The sequence below is a fragment of the Phasianus colchicus genome, chromosome 1, assembly GCF_987193195.1.
Source record: "Phasianus colchicus chromosome 1, bPhaCol1.hap1.1, whole genome shotgun sequence".
Taxonomy (NCBI): domain Eukaryota; kingdom Metazoa; phylum Chordata; class Aves; order Galliformes; family Phasianidae; genus Phasianus; species Phasianus colchicus.
The window spans coordinates 25339438-25364611 of record NC_143436.1 but is presented as its reverse complement, the minus strand read 5'-3'; the positions used below and the strand labels follow the sequence as shown (position 1 = coordinate 25364611).

At 38.7% G+C, this 25174-nt stretch overlaps 1 protein-coding gene across 6 annotated transcripts in view; it reads right to left on the bottom strand.

The window, feature by feature from the left end:
* The window catches only part of ASZ1 (ankyrin repeat, SAM and basic leucine zipper domain containing 1), a 40351-nt gene extending 19943 nt beyond the window's left edge, over positions 1–20408 (bottom strand). For 2 of the 6 annotated variants that reach the window (XM_090137261.1, XM_090137244.1), the window contains exons 1-6: positions 20234–20408; positions 18830–18923; positions 14241–14363; positions 10934–11045; positions 1633–1744; positions 1187–1321 (exon numbers count right to left, since the gene is read on the bottom strand). In XM_090137261.1, the coding sequence (XP_089993387.1) occupies positions 1187–1321; positions 1633–1744; positions 10934–11045; positions 14241–14363; positions 18830–18923; positions 20234–20341 (684 nt within the window). In that variant the 5' untranslated portion in view covers positions 20342–20408. Of the gene's footprint in view, positions 1–1186; positions 1322–1632; positions 1745–10933; positions 11046–14240; positions 14364–18829; positions 18927–19985; positions 20142–20233 lie in introns of those variants that run through there. The other 4 variants (XM_031615389.2, XM_090137241.1, XM_090137254.1 and 1 more) reach the window with 3 other exon arrangements.
* Positions 20409–25174: the final 4766 nt, after the last annotated feature.

Genomic DNA, 25174 nt, shown 5'->3' with positions numbered 1-25174 from the left:
TCATATAGTTTCTGTTGCCAGAGCCAATGACAACGCAGAGGGGCTGTCAATGGGCTGAAGAGCAGACTTCCAAGCTGGAACAAGCTCACAACCATTAAATATCACAGTAACATCTGCAAGACTTTGCAGTAACTTCGTGAAAGCTAACACTTCACAGGTCAAGAAGCAAGACCTACCTCTCAAGTGCGAGAAGCCTGTATTCCCTCTATGTCAGACAGTCATGTTTTAAGAGTATGTGGTCACAGCCTGCTGAACAAGTCATTTATCACAGGCAGAAAGCATGTGTAGCCCCTTTCAATAAACTGAGTTGACAGACTGCTGAGCCTCAGACACTGATCTTGCTAGCCTACGCTCTGTGCATAGTTACCATTTTTGCTCCTGCCTAGCCCTGTAATATGACAGGAGGAAAAACAAGAGAGGAGAGACAGTAGAAAAATCACTAAAGTGAATTACATATTTTTAAAGGGACACTAGAAAAAACACTAAGAAGTTATTGGTAAGAGCAACTCAGAGCAAAACACACAAATCTGATTTGATTGATCCACAATGTACCATTTAGCATGGGCAATTAAAAGATTTATTTTAGGAGTATATGTATGTAGTGTTTTCAGCAGCTTTCTTCAAACTGGTAATTAGTGATTGCTTTTCCAATGATATGATGTGATTCAGTGATCAATTCACATTGTTTTAAACTATCTTCTGTCCAAAGAATCTGAGAACAGATTTGGAAGATGGCCAGTACATACCAGTGAGTCTCTCTTCCCCCCTTTAGCTTTGGCCTTTTCACTTTCAGCTTCAATCAGAAACTATACGCTGCCAATTAGTTTGATACCTGTCTTCTCTCACACAAACACATGACTTTACTACTTCTCATGTCACCATTACTTACATTACTAGTCCCTTGCTCTATATTTCAAAGCTGAAGTCAAAGATTTTAAAAAGAAATAAGCCAAAGAAATGACAACAACAACAAAGCACAAAAATATGCACAACATTTAAAAGCATTTAAAACTGTGAAAAGTTGGCAGGTGTTCAACTAGCTCCTGTATTGTAGTTATTAAAGTAAAACTTCTGCAGAAAACCAGACAATTAATAGAAGAGAACTCAAAAAACAAACCAAACACTCCAAAATAAACACAAAAAAACTCACAGAATTCATATTTCAAAGAGAAATGAAATTAAGTACCTCTGAATGTTCATTGATTTTTGCTACCTCTGCTGCTGTTTTCTTATCCTTAGTCTGCAGATTTTTGTCAGCTCCAAGCTCAAGCAACATAAAGACTACATTTTTATGTCCATGGTGTGCTGCCCATATTAATGCCTGCATGAAAAACAACTTTGTTTTATCAAGTTTGCACACATAGGAAAAAAAAAAAAAAAAAAAAGAATAGAGGTTCAGTGAATTGAACACAAAATGTATAACTTCATAACTTCTTACACAGCAGAACCTGAAGACAAAGACACGTAGTGCAGAACAATCTCAAGGTAGACAGGTAGACATACAATAAATAAGCTTGAGTATTTGTTTAAGGAAAGTATATTCAGAAAATAAGCCTATGGGCTCCTGCTTTTTTTTTTTTTTTAATACTTTTAAATAATTAGTTGAAGCATACACAGAAGTAAATCACTTACTGAATATCCATTTTCATCTTGAGCATTCACGTGTGATCCATGAGCAACAAGAAGACTAACAACGTGAGAATAGCCTTTTCTAGCTGCATACATCAGTGGAGTCATTTGCTTCCTGGAAGGAACAGTGACAAGCATGTCAAGATGTTAAAATCCAGCTCTAAGATCAGATAGGGTGCCTCAATTCTGCAAATACTTGCTTCCGTAAAGCCAGTTCAGCAGAGAATGAAAGCCCATGGCACACTGTTTATGCTTTACCAAAAGGTTCAGTTTATCAGAACATGAGATTTAGTAACTGATTTATATCAGTTAGTCTTTTTTATACATTTTAAGAATTGCTATTTATTTTCTAACTGAAAAGAAATCAAGAGTTAATTACTGCCCTTTGCACTTAGAGGATATTCCCAGAAGAAAGAGGAAACTTAAAGGAAACACTCCTGGAGATCAGAATATAAACTTATGATTCATACTTCTAGAAGAAAAAGTTAAAAACTATTTTATCACTTTCAAATTCAAATACTGCATTACAACAAATATTCATAACACTTCCCAGCTATGAAAAGCTTTCTGGTTTAAAAATACATGAAATCTATTTCTCAAGGCCATCTCTCTTGTTGCTACCAATGGCAGGCTCTCAATGAAAGCACACGAAGCAGCTTCGTAAAGGAATGAGCATAGTCACACATCACAGTTTCTATGTTAATAAAGCAGAGAATATCAGCAAGTCACCCATTTTTAAATTAAATTCAGGGAGAAAAAAAAAAGTGGCAGTGCATTATTTTTCACATACAAAAATGTAAAGAACACAGCTTAAGTGACAAATTCTTCACGCAGTTTAACTGAAAGTTCTGGAAAGAAAAAACGTATTTTTGTGGAGTTATAAATCATAATACTTCTCTTGTTAAATGTTAAGATGAACAACTATATACATGCTTGCAAAACTCTGATAAAAACATTACCAGCAAAAAAATCACAGGTCACACAACTATTGTTAGCGTGCAGAGGTACAGTGCAAAACCACAGTGTGCACAAGAACAACCAACATTCAGAGCCCTCCTGAGCATACCTGAAAGAAGTCATCAGGGAATTACATAGAAACGCTTACTAAAAATGTTTATAAATACTAAATGTACATCGAAATACTTATGTCCTTTCTAATTTTCTGTTCCCACAGGTATGTTGACATTTGCTCTTCTATATATACAAAACTATTACTTGTAACTGCGTAAATAGTAATTATAGACACCACCTTTCCCACTATTCTATTTATTTTGTTTATATCCCCAAACTGTGATGACAGCAGTCTATTACGCTTCCTCTTAGATGCTTGTAAGATGAAGCCATAGTGAACTGGTCTGATGTTTTTCAGAAATATATTTATATGAATATACATATTGCTCAAAAGATTCTGTTTAGAAAATATCTTTTTAGTAGCCTGATTGTTCCTCTTTGGTGTAATACGACTGAAGATTGACAAGCATGAAGTATTGCAGCAGAAAGCTGTTGAGTTTCTGGGTGCTATGAAGTAAATAGTTATAAGCCAAAATATTTTACTAACAGTGTTCAATTAAAAATGTGCCGTATCTTAAAATGTGTTTTTTTTCCTAAAAAAAGTGTTGCATATTTCTAATGTATAGCTCTGTGACAAAAATCGGATGCAAAAGTTTATTCTACAACAACACCCTGTGATGAATGCAGATCTAGAGATAACTCCGTGACAGGAGGGTTGTGAGAGTCAGGTTAGGTTGTGGTTGGACTTGATGATCTTTAAGGTCTTTTCCAACCTGAGCAATTCTGTGATTCTATGAATACAATTTGAGACAAGAAACATTTTCCGAAATGGTTTCTTACCAGTAATTTTAATGCCGACCACTAGAGGGACCCCGAAATACATATGCACACCAAGTAGATTTCATAAAATGCTGCCTTTCTGCTTACTTTTGGACTATTGCTACAACTATGGCTTTGTTCATTCTTCTTCATTATTTCTTACTTGCAAAATCTGTTATTATCTGTCAGGATAATATCTGGTACGATACAAGTGTAGTCACAAGTCCGCTGCAAAAATTTCAGATGTACACAAAAATGCAAACAATTTGACAATGTCCTACACAACAACTGAATCACAGAATTAAGTGAATTGGAAAGAACTTTAAAGATGATCCATTTCCAGTCCCCCCGCCATGGGACATCCACTATGTCAAGTTGCTCTGAATACCTCCAGGGATGGGACAATCTTTTCCAGTTGTTTAAATTCTCTAGACTTCAAGTTGTCTAAATTAGACAGATCTGACAGACAGACCACCCGGTGGACAAGGAATTGGCTGGATGGTCAAACTCACTGTGGTCAACAGCTCCATGCCCAGGTATAGAACAGCGATGACTGGCATTCCTCAGGGGTCAGTACTGGGACCAGCACCATTTAACATCTTTGTAAATAACACAGACAATGGAATTTGAGTGCATCCAGCAAGTTTACAGACAAAACCAAGTTGCGTGGTGCAGTTGGTGGTGCTGAAAGGAAGGGATGCCATCCAGAGAAACCCTGAGAAGCTTCAGAAGTGTACCTGTACAAGCCCCAGTAAGTTCAACAAGACCAAGTGCAAAGTCCTGCACATGGGTTTGGGTAATCCCAACTATCAGTAGAGCCTGGTGACGAAGGGTTTGAGAGTTGCCCTGCAGAGGACTTAGGCAGTGATAATATAAGCTCAACACAAACCAGCAGTGTGTGCTTGCAGCCCAGAAATCCAACTGCAACCTGAGCTGCATCAAAAGAAACAAACATCAGGTCAAGAGAGGTGATTTCGCCCCCCCGCTCTCCCAAGAACCCATCTGCAGTACTGTGTTTGACTTGAGGGTCCCAGCACAGGGCAAACATGGAACTATTGCAGCAAATCCAGAGAAGGGCTAAAAGGATGATCAGAGCTGGAGCACCTCTCCTACAAAGACAGGCTGAGAAAGGTGGGGATATTTAGCCTGGAGAAGAGAAGACTTCAGGAAGGCATTACAGTGGCCTTCAAGTACCTAAAAGGGGCCTAAAAGAAAGCTAGGAACAGACTTCTTTTTTTCCACAGAGCATAGTGGTAAGGATTAATGGTTTGAAAATAAGTGAAAAGATTTAGGTTAGACCTATGAAAGAAATTCTTTACTCAGCGGGTTGTGAGGCAATGGGACTGGTTGACCACAGAAGTTGTGAATGCCCTATCTGTGAAAAGTGTTCAAGGCCAGGTTAGATGGGACTCTGAGCAACCTCATCTAGTGGAAGGTGTCCCCGTCTGTGACAGAAAACAGACTTTATAGGTCCCTTCCTACCAAACAATTCTATAATTCTGCAATGCAAACGTGAAGAAGTCTTGTGATAGGGGAAAAAAAAAAGTGTATTATTCAGAAATAAGCAAAATAAAAGGTAACTATGTCATCTCAAGACACACAGACCGTAAGAGAAATGAACCTAGTAATGAAATGAAGGAGAGATCTGCATAGGTCTGTAACTCAATCATTTTAGCCTGTCAGCACTTCAACAGAAGTTGTTCTGACTGAATAAAAGGAAGGTGAAATTGTCTCTTTCTTTGGCAATCTCAGAGACCAAACGGTAGTCTGATGTGTGAGCTGATGCGTTTTTAAGGAAGTAGTTGGAGTAGAGATATATCCGGAGGTTCCTTATGCTTTCAATGTTATTTTTATGAAACTTGCACACTACTACCACCTCACAATTATCTTCTGCTTTTTTAAAGAAAATCTACCAAGCAGAACTCCAAAAGCTACAGAACAGTCTTTTCTCTGGAGTACAACATGCAGTGGTTACAACTGGGCAGTACTGCAAAGATGACATCTGAAATCAAGGCACTGAGTCAAACAAGCAGTGAGAAAGCATCACCACTGCTAAGTAAAATCAAATAAACATGATGTTTAAAAGGTCTGATGACATGAATAGGCAATTATGACTTCAAACATTCCATTTTACATATGTTTTAAATTAAAGGGCTAAAGGCTGTTTCAAGGTAGAAACATTTACAGTGCTGAATAAATATGCAACTGTATTTACAAAACACTACCTATGAGAGGGCACCATTTCATGCCTTAGCCCCATAGCCAATGCTTCAGAAAGCAAAATCCATCTACACACACCTCCCCCCCTCTGAAAGAGGGAGATCAGAGTAAGAAAAACAAACCTAATCCAGCAAAGAAACCAATATTTTATATATATACATATATACACATATATATATACATACACACACATATATATATATACACATACACACACACACACACACATATATATTTATTTATATATATATACATATTTATATATATATATATATATATATATATATAAATCCTCTGTTATTTGCTAATGTTGAAGAAAAATTAACTTATTTATACACCTTATGATCAGGAAAGGTGCATAGGAAAAAAAAAATCAGGAAAAAGCGTGCATAGAAAGTTTTGTGGTAACTACCCACAGTAAAAGATTTGAAGAATCCTTTCCTCATTTTGAGGAGCCTTGCAGACACTGCAGCCTCAGTAACTTGTGTCAAAGGCTTTGCTCAAGTCTAGGTAGACTATTTCAATAGCCTTTCCCCCATCCACCACATGAATTACTCAACCACGGAAGGTCAGGTTGGTCAAAAGCAGGACCTGTCTTTCATGAACCCATGCTGGTTGTGCCTGATACCCCAGTAGTCCTGTATATGTCATGTGATCTCTCAAGATGATCTGTTCCATAACCTTCCCTGGCACCAAGGTCAGGCTGACAGGACTGTAGTTCCCTGAATCCTCCTTATGACCCTTCTTGTAGATAAGAGGCGCGCCGGCAAGCTTCCAATCCTCTGGGACCGGTCTGGTTGACCAGAAACACTGACAGATGGTGGAAAACGGCTTGGCAATCACTTTTGACAGCTCCTTCAGCACTTTCAGGTGGATCCCATCCAGCCCCATGGACTCGTGGCAGTCCAGGTGGAGTGGTAGGTCTCTGGTTCCACCTGAACTATGGGGGATTTATTCTGCTCCCCATCCAAGACTTCCAAGTCAGGTGTAGAGAATCACAAGGATAATTGGCCTGACTTTTAAAGACAGATGCAAAGAAGGCACTGAGAATATCAGTGGTCATGTTCCCCACTGCATCCAGTAAAGGATGGAGATTCTCTTCAGCCTTCCTCTTAGAGTTAGTAGATTTGTAAAAAAAACTTTTTGTTCTCTTTCACTACAGTGACCAGGCTGAGCTGAAGCTTGACTTTAGCCTTTCTAATTTTCTCCCTGCATATCCTAACAACTTCTTTCTACTCTTCCCAAGCTGTCTGTCATTTCTTTCACAGGAGGTAGGCTCTCTCTTTTCTCTTGGAGCCTCACAGAAAGTTTCCTGTTCATCCACACTGTTCTTCTTCCTCATCGGCTCATCCTGCAGCACAGACACAGCCTGCTCCTGTGCCCCTAAGACTTCCTTCTTGAAGAGCCTTCCTAGACTCTCTCACCCTTCAGGACTGACTTCCAAGAGACCCTCCTTACCAGTGTCCTGGACACTAGCATTTTTGCTGACCCCCCTCCTGACTTCACCAAGAATAGAGAACTCTTAACATTTTGTGGTCGCTCTGCCCAGGATAGCTCCCAGCCTCCACACCTCCCACCAATGCTCCTCTGTGAACAGCAAGTCTAATGGCAAATCTCCCTGGTAGGCTCTCTTACTAGCTGCAACAATGGAAATAGCCCATATGAACAAAGGTCTCTGCTAAATATAATTCTGTATTTTATAGGTTTTTTTTGTTGCTTTTTTTTGTTAAATATTTCATTCCCCTGTACTGACATTTGACCAACATACAATGCCTTTCTGAGTTTATGGTGCTAGAATAAGACTTTCAAAGTAATGAGGTATAACATGAGGTATAATATCACAAGATAATTTTCTCTTCGTAGTAGATCAAAGATATTTACTCAATTGGTATTAAATGCCCTAATTTTCTTGCCCCTGGCCATAAAACACACCCTAATGCATTAATTTTTCCTGAGCTATTTTCCTTTACTAAAATGTACTATTAGTCATTTGGTGTAGTTAATTATCACACCATGATAATGTCAAGGTCTTTGAAATTATTATGTGGCAGTACAGACTTACTATCTTATAAGTAGCAATAAATATCTTGCTAAAATTGAAGCATTACACAATTCCCTTACTCTGACTGTGCAACCTGGAGACCCACCTTGTAATCTCAGCAGTACTGAGACAGAAACTATACACACTTGCTATCATCTTGCCAAGAGAGTAAAGCAGACAAAAACTTCCACTGTAAAACTTCCGTTGTGTTTTTTGACGATCTTCAAAACTACTCAGTGTAAGCAGAAGTTGAATATATGTAGGCAACTTAACAACAGACTTTAACAACAATTATATTTTAATATATGTATGCACTCCTGTACGTAATAGTATGCTTCAGTCTCAATCTAGAAGTTTAGTTTTAGAATACTCATACTTTTTTCCCACTTCTCCCTGCCACCCCGAAATACAAAAGACAGCCTTAGTCACTGACCAGACACATTCATCCCATACTCTTAACTGTAAAGCCATTAGGTTTCTTTTACTGCACTTTATGTAAATAAGAACTTGTAAGATGCCATCATTAAGATCCAAAGTTTACGAAACAACCTATGAAACACAACCTCAGCAACAGTTCTGTTAGCTTAGTTGTCAGTTCATCATACATTGTCTAAAACAGAGGCAAAGGTTAATATTAATAAAATCAGTGTCCCTTTAAGAAAGCACTGCAGGTTAAAAGAACTTTAAAAAACAAGCAAACAAAACCAAATAAACAACAAAGAGTCTGCTCAAATATTTCCAGGATTTACAAAAAGCTGAAGTACATAATTTATATTCTGAAGCAAGAGGTAGGTAAATCTCACAAGATAAAATTTTTCAAGCTAGCATTCATTTAAATGAAGCACTGAGCACAGTAACTCTACAAAGACCACATATAGCAGGTCTTAGAATATATTCCCATCTCACCTATCCATTACCTTGCTTCTCGTCTTTCAAAACTCCTCAGTTTGTACTTACACTTTCTTACACAACAAAACTTCCTTATTTCCCATTTTTGATTCAGCAAAAAATAAGTTACTCTACTTAATACATTCTCCTCAATACTCTATTCTATTGCAAATAAACCACGCACCTACAGACTCCTACACCGATATTCATTCTTAGATGACATTTCAAATGAGTTTATTTTTTACTACCCACCACGCCTACCTCTACACATTTCATGAATTAGACAAAAAAAACCAAACCCACAACCCTGCAGGTTTCCATTTATCAACTTCAGATGATGCGAAACCAAAAGGCTTTCCATACCAGCACTACTCACAGATCAATAGAGAAAGGAACAGGGAAACTAAAAAATACCAAACTATCTTCCAACAAAGTTAACGCCAGCTGCATCTTCACACACATTTCACTTGCTGATGGATTTAAGAAAAGATTCCTAAAATTACACTGGTTTTTAAGCATCAAAACAAGAACTAAAGTTCATGTTATTTAGTTAATGTGGTAAACTGATCACATAGAGAGGATTCCCACAATAATCTCAACTCATGAACACTTTGGATGTTTTTCCTGCTAGGGAGCATTTTGCTTCTTCTAAAGGAATAGGCGAAGCGGGACTCAATATAAAAAATGATTTGTTTTGACTCCTGATCTTCAGAGAGCCAGGTTTGATGGGTTTCACTCCACCCTTTCAGAATACATTGAAAGAAGTCCATACAAAGCAACAGCAGTTGTCCAAGGAATTTTAACAGTGGTGTAATATACACAGAGATCAAATATTAGAAAGAAGAAAAAGGCAGCCTGAAGATTTTTTGAAAAATCCAGACTCTGTCATTTAACTTCTACTTTTGTTTGATTCAAATGCTACATTTTGGATTGTCATTTATCTTTTCATTTGAGATAGACTACCATTGCATATGCAATAAATACCACAACTGGACATAGTATCTGGTACATGCAATGACAACTCATGTTAGTACAAGGTCTCAGAGAACAAAGAGAGATAATATAATAAATAAGGCCAAGTATGTGTAACACATTCAATTTATAAATAAAATCTTGCCCTTAAAATTCCCATCTCTTGTGTCAGAAGCCAATCTTTTTTCTTCAAAGTTTAGCTGAAGGCCTTTATAAGCGTAAACTTGCAGCTTTAAACTCTAGCTTACATTTTCAAACATCCAGGGTCAAGTTTTGCAGTGCAGTTCTTTCAAGCAGGACATTTATACAGATATACAGCTGGCTGAGAGGATCAAAATGTAGTTATAGAGTTTGTAACTTTCACTTCTTTCATAAAGAATTCTTAGCCTACAAGGAATCAATAGGGCATTTAATTTTGTTACCATAGATAAGTGACACTTCAGCACAACAAGGGTTTTTATTCCTGTGTATTAATACTATGATTACAGTAAGGTTTGGGGCCCAACACAGTAAATGAGTTCTGCTAATAAGAGCCAGTAGAGCTCCAGTGCTTTTGTATTGCTACACAGTCCACATACCTTAAGCACTAGGGTAAAGAGGTGAAAGAGTTGTGGTATAAAAAGTGAATTTCAGTTAACTGAAAAACAAGCAATTACAACGCACCCCAAACAGAAACTTTCTTCCAGCAGAGGGATGAGAGTTTATCAGAGTCAGACCACGATCTCTTTCTTAACAATGTAAAATATAAGTTGCATCAGACTATGCAACTACAGACAATGTATTGCTTCAGACTGTTTAGACATGACACGGTAATCCAAGAAATAGGCTGTCATTTTAAAAAATAAAATAATGCACGCCTGTACTGGAATAAATGTATTCTATTTACAAAGATTTTTAACTTTTGCCATAGAAATCTTGTTCATGAAAGGAATACAGCTAGACATCCACAAAAAAAAAAAAATCAAAATCAGGGCAAGAAATTAAAAAGAAAGTAACTGATTTAACACCTATCTTTATACAGGATAAGAAAATGACCTGGAAAGGGCAGAGGACATTTCTTGTAATTACACTGTGGTCAAACAAAAGATTAAGGTTAGTTATTAGCTTAAGAAAGAAAAAAAAAAAAAAAAAGCACAAATTAAGTTTGATAAAATTGGTCATACACATACTTACTCAGATAAACTACTATACTAGAAGAAAAAACACCTGCACATTTATCTTCCTGTATACATACAGTAGAAGGTAATACAAAGCTAATGAAATAGACTTAACCTTAACTCATAACAAGCATGTCTAAAAATTTCTCTACAATAACATTAAATTTTACACTACATTCAGAGACTTTTTTTGTACCTGCAAGTAAGGTTAGGGTCAACATTCCTTGACAGAAGTAGTTCTACGGTCTTCAAGATCTTTTTCTCTGAAGCATGAGCAGCACATGCTGCCATCAGCACCGTGTACTTATCTGTTTTGAAACTTACAGTTAGAAAATTACATACATAAATTTAAATACCATACAAATCCAAAAGTTTCTTTAAAAGCCTTAACATTTGCTAGAGCTCTTAATCAGGTTCTGATAAACTAAGATATTTAGAAAAAGATAAACTTGTTTTTCTTCCAGCAAATGTCACTACAATTATCATTTTAGATGGAGGCACCTAAGAAGAGGAGATACTCACAAAGACTAGAGAGAATGAATGTAGCAGAGCTTTCATCTCTACCAAAGGTGAGGATGCTGCTTAGCTACTCCCCCAAAAAATCTGTAGGAGCATAACCTTAGGTTCTTGTTTCTCAAATCTTGGTCTACACCAAGATTCATTATACCCTGCTCCTTCCCACCTCTTCCCAAAACACAGTCCAAAGAAGAAACAACTTACAGGTAGTTAGAAAAAAACAAAACACATAGCAACATAAATTTTAGATAGAATAGAGATCCATAGAAAGGGCAGTTGAAACAATAAGGTCTTTATTAAACAGCTTAAGGAAATCAGTTTAAGACCTTAGACTGCTTCTATGCTGTAGTGACAGGAGGAAGACGGCAAAAAAAGGAACTTTTATTAGATGTTCTTTAAATTCACATCTATATAACACATGGGATTGAACAGGAGGGTATTTAATCCAGCTCTGAAACCAACAGGGTGCCACAGGATCAATCCACTCATGAAGCAGAACTGCACACCACTGCCGTTTGTTCATTTTTCCTACAGTCTTCCTGCAGATATGCAGTAAGCATCGTACCTCAAGGACCTCAGTGAGCTCTTTGGCTCTAGAATCAGTTAGGAGACTGTTGTTTGAACAACTGCTCATTTTGCTTACTGCACAAACCCGCACACAAGTTCAAACATGCCTTTAACAATTTAATCAGTATAATGTTGACCGTACATACTTCTGATCATACCGTGAAGCGCTCCAATGTATTTTCTCTTCCCTGTTAAATCTGAAGACTGTGTATGCACTAACATCTTTGCCAAATGAAATCAGATTTTCTTTGAGAAGTTTGTTATGTGCTTCACCCCAATCTGCTCTACTTCTCACGATTTCTTGTCCCCCACTACTCCAATCTAAGACCCTGTGTTCAAATTCACCTTGGTTTTTATACACCATCTTGTAACTTTTAACTGTGTCATGTAGAAATTGCACCACATATAAACAAAAACTTCAGCATATTACACAAAAAAAATTTTTAATTTTACTTGGGTAAAATTAAGTAACCAGCTTACAAAGAATAACTATAATGTGGCAAGAGTTAATTAATAGTATAGCTACTATTAAGATTATAAGGTTAGAGAACCGCTAGTATAGAATTACTGCTGATACAGAACAATCAGGACTGGTGACACTTCGTACCACATCAGGATGGCATAGATACCACACATTTGGACTGATATGCAACAATGACTGGCAAGACTGCTCCTGGCTGGACAGTATTCCATTGCATGTATGCCCTAGCTACTGTTTCCCTGCACAGACTAGCAGGAAAACCAGCTAAGAAACCTGATCCCAGCAAGGTGACACTTAGGGCAGCTGCAGATGGTCACACACTGAAGAAATGCCCATCCGTTGGTGAACTGGTTGGCTGAAACTGCTGCCCATAGCAGTTTCTGCCCAACATTTAGCTTTCACAGAATCACAGAACGGCCAGGGTTGGAAGGGACCTCAAGGATCATGAATTTCCAATCCCCCTGCCACATGCAGGGCCACCAACATCCCCATTTAATACTAGCCCAGGCTGCCCAGGGCCCCATCCAGTCTTGTCTGGAACACCTCTAGGGACGGGGCATCCACAACCTCTCTGGGCAGCCTGTTAGCTTTCTACAGCCAAAAACACTGAACAAGTATGAGTTGCAGGCAGCCACATGGAAGTCCTCTACTCTTGGCTACAAGGACATTTAGAAGCACAACTGCTTTTGTGCAAGCAGAGTTCATACTCCGATCAGCTCCTAAGAAGTTCAAGAAAAATTTAAAGCCAGATATGTACCATCTGCACGGCAGTTTACTACCTCTATTACAAATGCTGGCAAGCTACTGGAATGTAAGATCACTGTTTTATGTACTTCACAATGTTGTGTCCTTTGTCAGCATCTTCTGTATTGTGATGTCCTTTCTTGATATTCCAACACAGTGAAACAGAAAGAAAATACCGCAGTTGAAGTAGGAAAGAATTATTAATAAGCTGTAAAAACTGACAAAGGAGCTGGTACTACTAGAAGTGCCACTGAACTCTTGCAGAAAAACCTGATCCATCAACACACTGAAGAATAGTTTTCACTTAATACAAAACTTGTCCTCTAGATTTGGAGAAGTCCACATTTGTTCCCTATTAATTAGACAGCTATTCCAGTAGGCACTTTATTTCCTCAGTTACTGCCCATAGGAAGAGAATTACTGTTCATCATCACCTTGCAAAACTGACATTTGACCTGCTCCTGAGACTGCTAGGGTGTAGTAAGTAAAACATAATTACAAAAAAATAATCCCTATTAACTATTAACCTAAAATCTACTACATATTTATTACTTTAGTCTGAAACAAGACACAGTGCAATCATATGGACAGGTCACCAGGCACGTTTGAAAGGGCAATGTTGAGTGGCTGGAGAGCAATACACTGGTACAGTTGAGGCGAGAAGAAAAGCACATGTGGCCTTAAAGATGAATCCATAACTCATATCCAGTTGGAAAGCTGAACAGAAGAATCATTACATTTCTGAGTAAACAAAAATTTGTTTGTTAGATTTAGGAGGAATGAGATAACATCACCATGATAAATTTAAAAACAGTGGGTACCAATCAAAATTTGGGATTCTAGCTGTTTTCTGCAGTACAAACTACATAACAGGATACTCTAACTCTAAAACTTCATGGGAGAATTTTTGAACAAGTATTTCCAAGCTCCATTTTTAAAGAAGCACTTGGGGACTGGGAGGTAGAAGGGAGACAGAGAAAGAGAGAAAGAAGGAACAAAAAAACTCTATAAATTGAACCCAGATGAGATCCAAGAACACAATTTTTTAATTTAAACCTACTACTTCTGGTTCAAAATTAGGAAATTTAGAGTGTGAACTTTGATTTTTTTCCTACTTATACACAAAAAGAGAATAAGGGTAGGACAGTGTCTGTTACTGAGAGACACTGGATGTTATGTTTCATTTACATCTTACCTATTTCAAAACACGCATTAGCACCTCTGTCCAGAAGAAGACGTACTACTGCATCATCAGCCACACTGGCAGCATGCATCAGGGGAGTCCATCCAAACCGAATGCTAGCTTCTATGTTTATCCCTGTCAAAATTAAGACACTAAAATTTTAAAATTACACCAAACCAAAGATGCATTTCGTAATTCTCATTCAAATGTGTTGTTAGCAAAGTTACACTCCTTTTGCACACAGACCTAGTGAAAGGACTTGCACATTATATTTTCATTTTATATATACAACTTTATCTGGAATATCAAAAAACAACTTTTAGAACTGACCCCAAGGAAGCCTAGCTCTCAATGCAGTTAATGCACAACTAGGAAAATTACATCGAACAAACACATGTGATAAATTTAGCTGCAAAAATAATTCCAGATTAGTACACACTTAGGTTCTACAGCTTTACCTCAATCAACCACTTCCCCCCATATTTTCATTCTTACCAAACCATGGTAGAACCAACTTGCTTGTCGTACGATTAGGACCACGCTAAGGTTTTCCTACTTCATAGCTCCTTTTACTCTGCTATCCAATGTAGCTAAGCAGTAAATACCAGTTTTGCATTCCATACTAACAAAATATGAGCTTAACAGAAGGAAACAGAGGATAATGCAACATTCAGTCAAAATCACAAGTTCTGTCTGTTAATCTGTACAGTGGCCACAGCTTCCCCTGGGGGTAAAACTAAGCTTGACAGACTGCCCTCCCAAATTCACCAAAAACTAAGTGCCAGACCCAGCAACTAAAAAGTTTCAAATAAAAACCTCTGTAGATTTTCACAATAAGATGAATCACTCCTTCAATAATTCCTCAAATATTATTTCCTCTATAGCACTTAGTTTCCATCTGCTGATTCCATGTTAGTCAAACGTGATTATGAACAATTAAAACTACTTTTTTTTTTTTTTACAATAGACAGTTGTGGGGAAAAAAATGCTATCCTAAAAAATTTCTGGTAGTTGAGTTACATGCATATTTCTTCATGCAGGATGTGTATTTACTTTCTCTGCCCTGGTGGTTTGTCAAAGATGTGATCAGTGTAGGCATCACAAAGTCATTAAAGCTGAGGGAGTAAAAAGTCACTGCTCGAGGATTGATTCTTTAACTGTTCAAGATAAGGAGTTGTATAAGGAATCAATAAGGAGAAAACATTCAATGAACGCCAGGTATTGAACCATTCTTACTCCTGCTAGTCCCATAACCTATGACCGGATACATATATACATACAAACTACAATCTTTACTACCACAGCATTACAGTTTGTGTGCAGCATACAAAACATTCATTGTTCTCCACAGCCAAGTTCTACAGGGAGAGCCAGTAAGTCATATCTGAACTTCCCTTTAGACAGATCACTTAAAAAGTTTAGGAAGTTTGATATCCAACAGTGTCAGGAGTAGGAAAGGAATACTGGAAAACTGGCACTTACAGCATAAAGAAGCCACTTTCCATCTTTTGAGGAAAAGTAGTCCAAGCAACTACAACTCCCATCTAGAGCTTTTTATTTTAATGTGTATTTAAATAATAGTGACAAAATATCTACTTGGCAGCCATATAGAGACTTGCTAGAACACCTGAGATAGTGTTTTCCTCATTGCTTTCTTTATGTGTATAGTAGACAGTATTTGCTACAATGCTTTTCCCAAGTCTAGGAATAGTCTTACTTGCAGTTGGACACCAAAGCCACGGTACAACTTTTTTAGCATGCACTGTCTCCTGCAGTCTTTCTAGTGAGTGTCTTGAAGCATCATGCACTCTGGAAGTCACAATGCAAACAGTTATCCTCATTGGAAGAAACAGAAATGACAAATGAAACAGCACCAAGACACTCACGTTGCTTTCTGACTACATCATTATAGTTGTTGACCAAACTAGAAATGTCTCCCAATAGTTACAGCTCAGACTCTCGTTATGTGAACTGCTCTGGAAGAGAGCAGTATTCATCTGATATTTAAAAAGACTCCTAAGAAGTCCTATAAGGCAACCGTGAAGCCTAGGAAAAAAAAAGTGAAAAAGACCAGCAAGACTGCTGCAGCACCACGATCCCAGGGATCCAACCAATACCAAGGCATAGCTCCAGTACCTACAACTGCTGGCACCCAGGAACCTGGGTCCTATGACCCATGGCTGCAGGCCTGCTGCTGTTCCAGATCCTCACTCGTTTCTACAAACAGCAGCAGGAATAAGTGGGCAGCTATAGCCTGAGGGTCACATTCCAGTCGCCATCACTAACTATGCTATCTTCAGTTGATGACACAACTGACACATGGGCACTCCAGCTCATAGACTCAGTTTATTTGAGGGACAAATTACAAAACCTGCCCAACCCTGCAGGGGGTTTTGAACTTCTGATTCTTAAGAACCTAAACCATTCCACAACCTTTGAAAACAGCTGGTACAGCAAAATTTCTCTTCTGTTAGAAATACTCACATCTTTTATGTCTGTCAACATTTAGCACTGTGGCTTCACAATACCTTAAAGCTGAGTGAGCAAATCAAAGCTGCTGATGGCTCTCACTGCTGGGGGAGCTATGGTTCTCATCTGATCTGGAATTCAAGTCCCAGACTGGCTAGAAAACTGTTCATTTTTCTCCCCCTACACAGTTTACTGCTGTTTATTGTCTGAACATCCCTCCATATGGACAATGAACTCCAAGACACATGCAAGAACAGGACAGGAAGAGATTACTGAAAAAGCAGGAGTGAAAGTAGTTTCATCTTCGATCAGTCTGATCTGCCAAATGTCCTCCTAATTTTTAGCTCCATTTAAAAAAAAAAACAAATGTATGGATTATACAGCACTATTTTACTTCCAGAGCAGATTAAAATGCCAGAGTCATCTTTGCACCTTCTACTTCTTTGCATTAATTTTTGACGACATACACTTCAGAAGACTGTTCTCAGTATGTTACCATTTTAAAAGAGGGATAAGAGAAGACATGGCACTTGTCCATCTCCTAAAGGAGCTCTATGAAACTCCCTCAGCACTACTGATTCTTAGAGCTATCATTATGCAAGGCAAAAGACAACGTGTTCTTGTTCTGCCTGAAAGAACGTCCATAGCTGTTGCTAGGAAATCCCCTTCCAACACAAACCTGGAGTTGAGCACAGGTTGCAAGACTCCTACAAGGTTTACTGAACATAAACTGAAGGCAACTTTAAGGCAAAGATTTCATCTGACTAAGCACTGAACCTCTAAAGGACTGTGTTACCTTTCTTCAGAAACACCTCCCTCTAAGAAAGACATTACGTCCTACTGCTCAGAAGACACCGTACTGGATGTGTCAAAATTACTGTTAATCATCATAGAAAAAGCACAGATTCTCTTGTAACACTCCATTGTGTATTTTAGGGGACAGGATACCAGACTACAGGAATCTTTGTCTTGACCTTATGTTCCTATCATCAGCTTCCAAACAGACAGCTCATTATGTGGCAGACATCAACACAAAGGTTTGATCCGAGCTATTATTATTTCTCTGAAGTACGAGCAGTTAAAAACAGCCAAATGTAACAAAACCATTATTCAATCTAATGCACAGATATCACTAAAAATTCTAAATAAGAACAGTTTTTCTTCAGTCTAGGACTGAAGATATATTTCACTCACTACTATTAGCTTTGACTTAATACCGATGTAAACAAAAATTATTCCAGACTGTGATAGAAACAGTCTTCTAAAAGGGCAAGTAACATCACCACTGTAAAACTCAGGAAAAAAACAGTGCTAACTAAAAACCTACTTTCTTCCAAGCATAAGACATTTTCTAAGAGAACAAACTCTGGGCTACTATATTCTGCTTGCTTGCTGAAGCAGAACTTCCTAATAATTAGCACTAGGCAGGTCAACTCAGCTACACAGCTACTGATTGCCCTGGATGCTTCAATTAGTGATCCAATTCTCTCAGCAGAAACACTACAGAGAAATACTGAGCAACAGAAAAGGGAAAAAAGGATTTTAGTTTTAAAACAAACAACCTTTCAGAAACAAATGCCACACAAATGCTACTAGAGCCTCAGGAATCACAAAAACTTTGTCCAGCTGATGTTGCCAAGGCAGCAGTATTACACATGGCACATACCAGGAATGTAACAATGCTGCGAGTAAAACAGACATGGAATTCCCAAACTGAAGGAGTATTTTTCTTTTTTAAGTTTCTAATGTCCCCCTTCGCAACACTCAAGGTAAGAAAGAATACATGCTGAATTCTCAGTACCAATTTAAAATACCTCAATTCCAGTGTTTGCAATGGGTATTTTCAGTTAAAGATATGCTTGAAAACAAAGAAACACTGTATTTCATTGTGTATGCATCGTAACTTTCTCAGTTTTCAGGACTTCTGATTGACCAAGTAAATATAAATTAGAAGGAACTTCCTGAGGTATATCACACTGAAAAAAGTAATTTCATTCCACATTCCGTATTGGAAACATTCACATATTTCTACATTAATCCCAGACATTACTTTGAAGCAAGGTACTTCAAAGCTTTAGAATTCTTTCCAAGTTCAATTAAATATATTCAGATTCCTATTTGACTTCCATCACCTGAGTTTAAGAGTTCTTCAATAAGCGACACATCACCACTTGTCAGAGCTTTCTGAAACGTATCTTTCTTGTCTGCTGGTGGCACCTGATCCAGCTGCTAGACAGACAAAGAAAAATTAAATCAAAATATGGTAACTGTTTCAAGGTAAAATTAACAGCTTGACTACAGTGTAACAACACTAATGATCTCTGTGAGTGCACAGGAGCAGGGGTTGAGGAGTGGAGAAAAAAAGCATAGTAAGACTCTTCCTCTTACAGAGGAAGACTCTTCCTCTTACAGACCTGCTCTACACACACAAAAAAAATTTTAGGATTACATTTTTTCAGAAAGGTTCCATTCTCTGAAAATATCACTAATTCCTTCTCAATGGATGTGCTATCCTCCTACAGCACACTAAGTTTTTCTTAAAGGTATTTCATTTTAATTAGGACTCCTTTCATAGAACCATAGATCCTCAGAGCTGGAAGGGACCTCTGAAAGCCATCTTTCAGAGAGTCCTACTCCCCTGCAAAGAACAGGGACACCACAGCTAGATCGGGTTGCCCATGGCCTGATCCAACCTCACCCTGAAAGTCTGCAGAACAACACTGTAATGTGTTTCATTGCTTTTTTTGCACATCTCACACACTGCAAAGCATGGCATTAAAAAAAACAAATCCACTACAAGCAGACACAGATGTGCAGATCTGAGGCAGTGTAGCACAATGGTTATGTATGCATTGGCTTAACCCAGAGCTGGATCTGCTGCTGGAAAAGGGTCAGTGCTCTTACTGCTGTGGTGGCTGAGGAATTTGTGTTGCTGCGTCATAAATAACTCACCTAAAAAAAAAATTTGACCAAAGGTCCAGTTTATGAATCGGACTGTTGCCTGATTCATGTCCCTTTCACATGCATGTCACACTGTTTGTTTTAGATTAAAGCTGCAAGCATCACCCAAATTATCCACTATTAATACGGCAATAAGTTAAGAATAACTTGGTAGTTTCTTTACAAATAGGAGATTTCATAGATAGTTCTGAAGTTGTATGATGGCAAGTCAGAATTACTCAACATACCGTCATCTACCTCTCCCATAACTTCTATAAAGTGATAATTAATAAGTAATTAACGTCTATCAAATTGATGTCAAGAACCAGGCAATAAATTAATTCAGACCTATTTCCGATCCACTTAACCAACAAACTTCCACCTCCCGCATAAGTCCGGATGAGAACCTTGCTGTAAGACCAAGGCCAAAGACCCGAAGACAGCCGTTAGCAACGACGGCTCATTTCCAGCACGCACGCAGCCGGGAGGAAAAAGCCACGCAGGTCTCCCGTCCGCAGCCCCCGCCGAGGCCGCCCACGCTCCCTCGCTCCCTCCCCCCCCCAGAAGCCGCAGCCAGCAGAGGCGCTCCGCCCGACCTGCGTCCCCCGGCACGCCACGCCGATATCCCAGCAGTCCGCGTCGTCGCTGTCGTAGTCCTCGTCGCCCCCCGCCGTGACGCGGGAGCCCCACGCCGCTGCGCACATGGCGAAGCCGCCGGGCCGGCACGCGCGCGCGGCACGAGCTTCACTGACGTCACGGCGGCGCCGAAGGGTCACGTGGCCGCGCCGCCTTCCCGCGCGACGCGGGCCGAGGGTGTAACCGCTGGGCGCGTGCGCCCGCTGCGCCGTGAGCGCGCTGCCGTGCGGGCAAAGCGAGGCGCGGGCGCGAGCGGGCTGAACCTCGTACTGCGTTCTGCCGCCTTAGTGCGCGTTCCTCATCTCACGGCCCTGGCTGTGCTTTTTGGAGAGATGATGACGCGTTGTCTGTAACGAGGTTCAGGGGAATCAAGAGTCGTAGGAGTTGGGAGAGACCTCACTGAGAGCATCACTGAGTCCGACCCCTGCTAAAGCAGGTCCCCTGTGTAGAGCACAGGAAGGCGTTCAGGCAGGTTCTGAGGATCTCCAGAACAGGACACTACGTGCTTCAAAAACGGACGAGGAGCCAAATGTTGTATTTTATCCATAAGCACAGCAGTGCTGCGAGCTTGGCAGGCCTTGCCTGAATCTGAAGTGAGTTTGGTTTTCCACTAAAAGAGAACAGAAAGGAAGAAGGCAGGGCTTGCCAAAGAGCCATGTGCTCCTGTGCAGGACAGTGCAGTTCTTCAGCCTCAGATAGCAGAAAAGTTCATTTTGGGGAACTTGTTTTTAACCAAAATGCCACTCAGAAAGAAGGTGGCTGCAAAGCGTTTCTTCCTTCTTACATTTTGTCTTTCATTAAGAGCAGTGCAGGGCGCTGCCTTACTGTGTGAGTGCCTTGCTGCGTAAGGCAGCTTTCCCCAAAATGGGGATTTGTGGGTTAGCCAGAACTTTCTTACAATATACAAAAAAAACCTCCCAATTATTCAAAATAATAATAATCATCATCACGGTGTATGTGTTCCACTCATGAATTCCTGATGCTTTTTTTTTTTTTTTTTTTTAAAGTTGCTTTTCTCTAACATGAGAGAATAGTTGTGTAACTTCTTTGGAGCTGTACAGGCCTACCAGTCTTCCAAATTATGGACTCCAGACCCAGAATGAGGCTTCTGTAATATTCTTTCTTTAGCTCAGCTGTGTTAGAGAATAGGAGCTTGCTAGTAAAATTTGCACCCCTAGCTGCAGAACTTTAGAAACAATGGAGGATGCCTTTTTACTGCTGATCTGATGAGTATGAAAGATAGTTCCAACAGGTTATGTTACTATCTGTAGACTCCTTATTTTTTTACACTGCTGCTTATTCACTGCTGAGTATTCGATGTGATGTGTTTGTTTAGCTTCAGGTTTCAAAGATTGTTTTCTGTTGCTTTTCTCTGTGTGCCACCTCTGGTATGATTAAAACATCACAACACTTCAGATGTTGTGCCTACTTGCTGCTTCTTTCTTCAAAGGCCTCCTCTTTTAAAAGGTCAATTCCAGTAATAGCCCTGATGGTCCCTAGTGCTACAAAGAATAAACCCTTCCGAAACATCAGTGTGCAAAAGAGCCCTGCAGCCAGTGCACCTGACAGCTGATTCAAATATGAATATTCTGATAATGTTTCTATCAGATAACCTGTCACTGTGTGTCTGTGTGGGGCTGTGAATCAAACATTGCTGTTGATATGGATGCTCCTTCTTAACACTCTTCTTGCTCCTGTCCATTTCTGACTGTGAAGACTGTCTTCAGTTTTTCAGCAAAGCAGACTCTTCATTGTGGTTTTTAGTGTGGTAAGTCCTGGCTGCTATCAATGTTTGCCAATTATCAGTGAGTTTTAACTTATTTGGTGAGAGCAGTTCCCAGCATCTTTTCCTCGTTGCTATGCTGTACTAATTTTACATGCAAAAGGCAATTACAAAATGGTTCAAGCTGGGAAAACGTCTCAGGATAATTTCCTGTATCACACAGGGCATCTCAACAAGCACGAAAAGCCAACTCTTACAAAATGAAACCACCTAATCTGCATGCAGCCTAGCTCCATGTACTTGTATGTCAGCCTATATTACATATACCTCTTAAAATTATGGTGGGTATAAGGATTGCAACCACTGGATGCAGTAAATAGCACTATTCTTATAAGAACACATTTTTACTCTAAATAATTTAAAGAACTTCTTTAATATACTGTCAGCCTTCTGCCACCCTTCTTGCTGGCCATACTTCAGCTTGTTTTCGTTTATCAGCTGAATTCTTATTCCGTGACCTGCTGTTGAATAGATTTCATTCATTGACTGAATTTCTTCTGTATTTTTACCTCTACCTCATGTTTTGTCTCACATTGGGCAGATGTATGTATAGATATTTATTCTAACATGGTTGCCAGAGTATTTCAACTAGTTTAATTCCCTCTGTTTCAGACCAAAAGGTGTAAAATGAGTAAATGTTTAAAGATTTTGATGTTGGGAAAGTAGCGTTCTTGAAAGGAGAATCAGATTTAGTAAATGTTTAAAGAGAATGACTCTGTGAACCTTAACTGCTGCAATAATGTTCTACTAACAATGCAGCAGCTAATACTTTAGAGATTTAACAGCAATTGCATTTTAGGGCATTCTATGTAATATTCTCAATTACAAGTACTATTTTGAATAAGACTATGCTCCTTCAGAATTATTCTTACATAATATCCATCAGCAGTAACGCTAAGATACAGAATCACTGAGTTTTTGCAGTAAATAGTGTTAGCTGGGTATGACTCTAACAAAACCTAATTGAACTGTAGAATAACTGATAAACGGTACTGAACCCATTCCTTTTGTGTTCCAACCCATTCATGCAAAGGTGAAGTCATTGTGCCTCTAATAGGCTCTCCAAAAATTAAAATACTGGATAACAGTAATGTTCTCATTCCCACAGAGGACTAGTAGTTCTGGTTCTAGTGGACTGACTGATTTCAAGTAACTGCATAGCTAGGGGTTGGTAAATGACTAGCTCTGAGAGACACTTGTGCTAGTTCCACGATTAAGGGCAGAGTGTCATGCAGGAATTTAAAGAATTTGCAATAAGTCCCATGAGGTAACACAGTTGATTCTATCTTCACAAGTCACATTCATAAAAAATGCAGAACCAAGTACTTCACAGTAGTTCAGGTTTTCTCCGTCCTTTTCAATAGATTTGTATGTATACCCGTAGCATCTTTTCTTCTTAAGGTACTTCAGGTATAAAGGAAGGCTAATGTTACAAACATTCTCTTTCACCTCAGACTGGAAGCCGTATATTCTGTAAAAAACATTCACGTGTCATTTCTTTGATCTGTGAAGTCACCCTTTGCATTAAACAAGTTTGAGTTTTGCAATTCTGAAATTTTGTTATTAGCTGCTACACTTCAACAAATTGAATTATTCGTAGTTAAGTTGTTGCTCTAATAGACTTATAATAGACGGAAAGCATTTTATTTCAGCTGTTTTGCTACTGATTACTGATTTTTTACAGCTGTGTTCATTCTGTCCACTTAGCCAAATCTCTCTGGATAGTACATGCTGCCAATAAATTGCTGACTGTAAATTGCATGCCAACTGTTTTCCTGCTCATAAAACTTGTTTGTTTTTTTTTTGGTAAAAGCATTAAACCATTGCCAAAATGAAACTACATAAACTAGTAAGCAATGGGGAATTTGTAGGTGTAGTGTAAACCGAAGTATTTTCAGGACCACCTTGGTGCTTGTGTCATGAAATGCCTCTTTTTACTCTAGTAATGCCTAAAAAAGCTAGAACAGGAACTAGTATATTGAATATATATGTATATATACAAATATAAAAAGTCAGGTAGGTTTTAGTTTCTTTCTGTAGAAGCTTTGGTCTGTATAGCAAGTCTGTGTCAGAGTGGTTCCTGCTACAACTGGATGCATGCTCTCAATCAAAAATTCCTAGTTCTTCCGCTATCTCTACTCCTTTCTACACTATTTCTTCCCCTTAATCTTAACTGCCTGTCCTCTTGCTTCATTATCATGTTGTGAGGGTGAGTAATTTCTCTGTTTCAGTCTACTCACTTCACTTTCTGCTGACCCTCGGGCAGCTGTTTGTATTATATAATCTCTTAGATGTTTACGCATACTAATAGCTGCCTAATGATAAAGTAAGTGGTGCCATGAACTTTCTACCTCACTTCATCTTCTTGCTTTTTATCAAGACTGAAGGTTATTCAGATATTTCAGTGTTTTCATAAATGTAATATTTTTGTTAGTTGCTACAAACTTGTTTTACTCTTGATTAATTAATCGTATTAATTCCCACACAAATGTCCTCTAGACAGTGACGATAGGAATGTATTATAGTCTAGAGTAGAATAGGAAATGAGTTCGTCACATCAGTCAGTATTTTTGTATTTTATATACTCATGGTCCTGTGAATATTTGAAGTAAGCCAATTGAATTGTGGTTAAACATAATGAAATATGATGCATCTGTCATTCCACAATAGATTTTTTTCTAGAACATCTGTCCATAGGTCACTCCCAAAGTAGGCTGATGGTCACAAAAGTATTAGTATTATTAAAGGTATCTTGTGGGTAAATTGTAACTTTATTTATTATTTATTTAATTGTTATCAACTTCTTGATAGTGACGTCTGTAAACGTGTTGACAAGGTTTTATTGCTCCAACACATCTCCTGTATCTGCAGTAGAGGGATAGGGCTGAATGTGTTGAAGTTAGAATGAAGGGATTTGCTCTTAAGAGGATAATTGGAACATTTCAGCATTGTTTGTAGTTGTTCTTTTTTCTTCTTAATTTGTTTTACTAAAAAATGAGAAGCTCTTATGTGCAGACAAGGAGAAAAAACTTAGGGGAATGTTGCCGCTTTGTTGGACTTTCAAGATTCTCTGGGCTGAAAGGGCAACAAAAGAGATTTAGGGTGACAATAATGATAG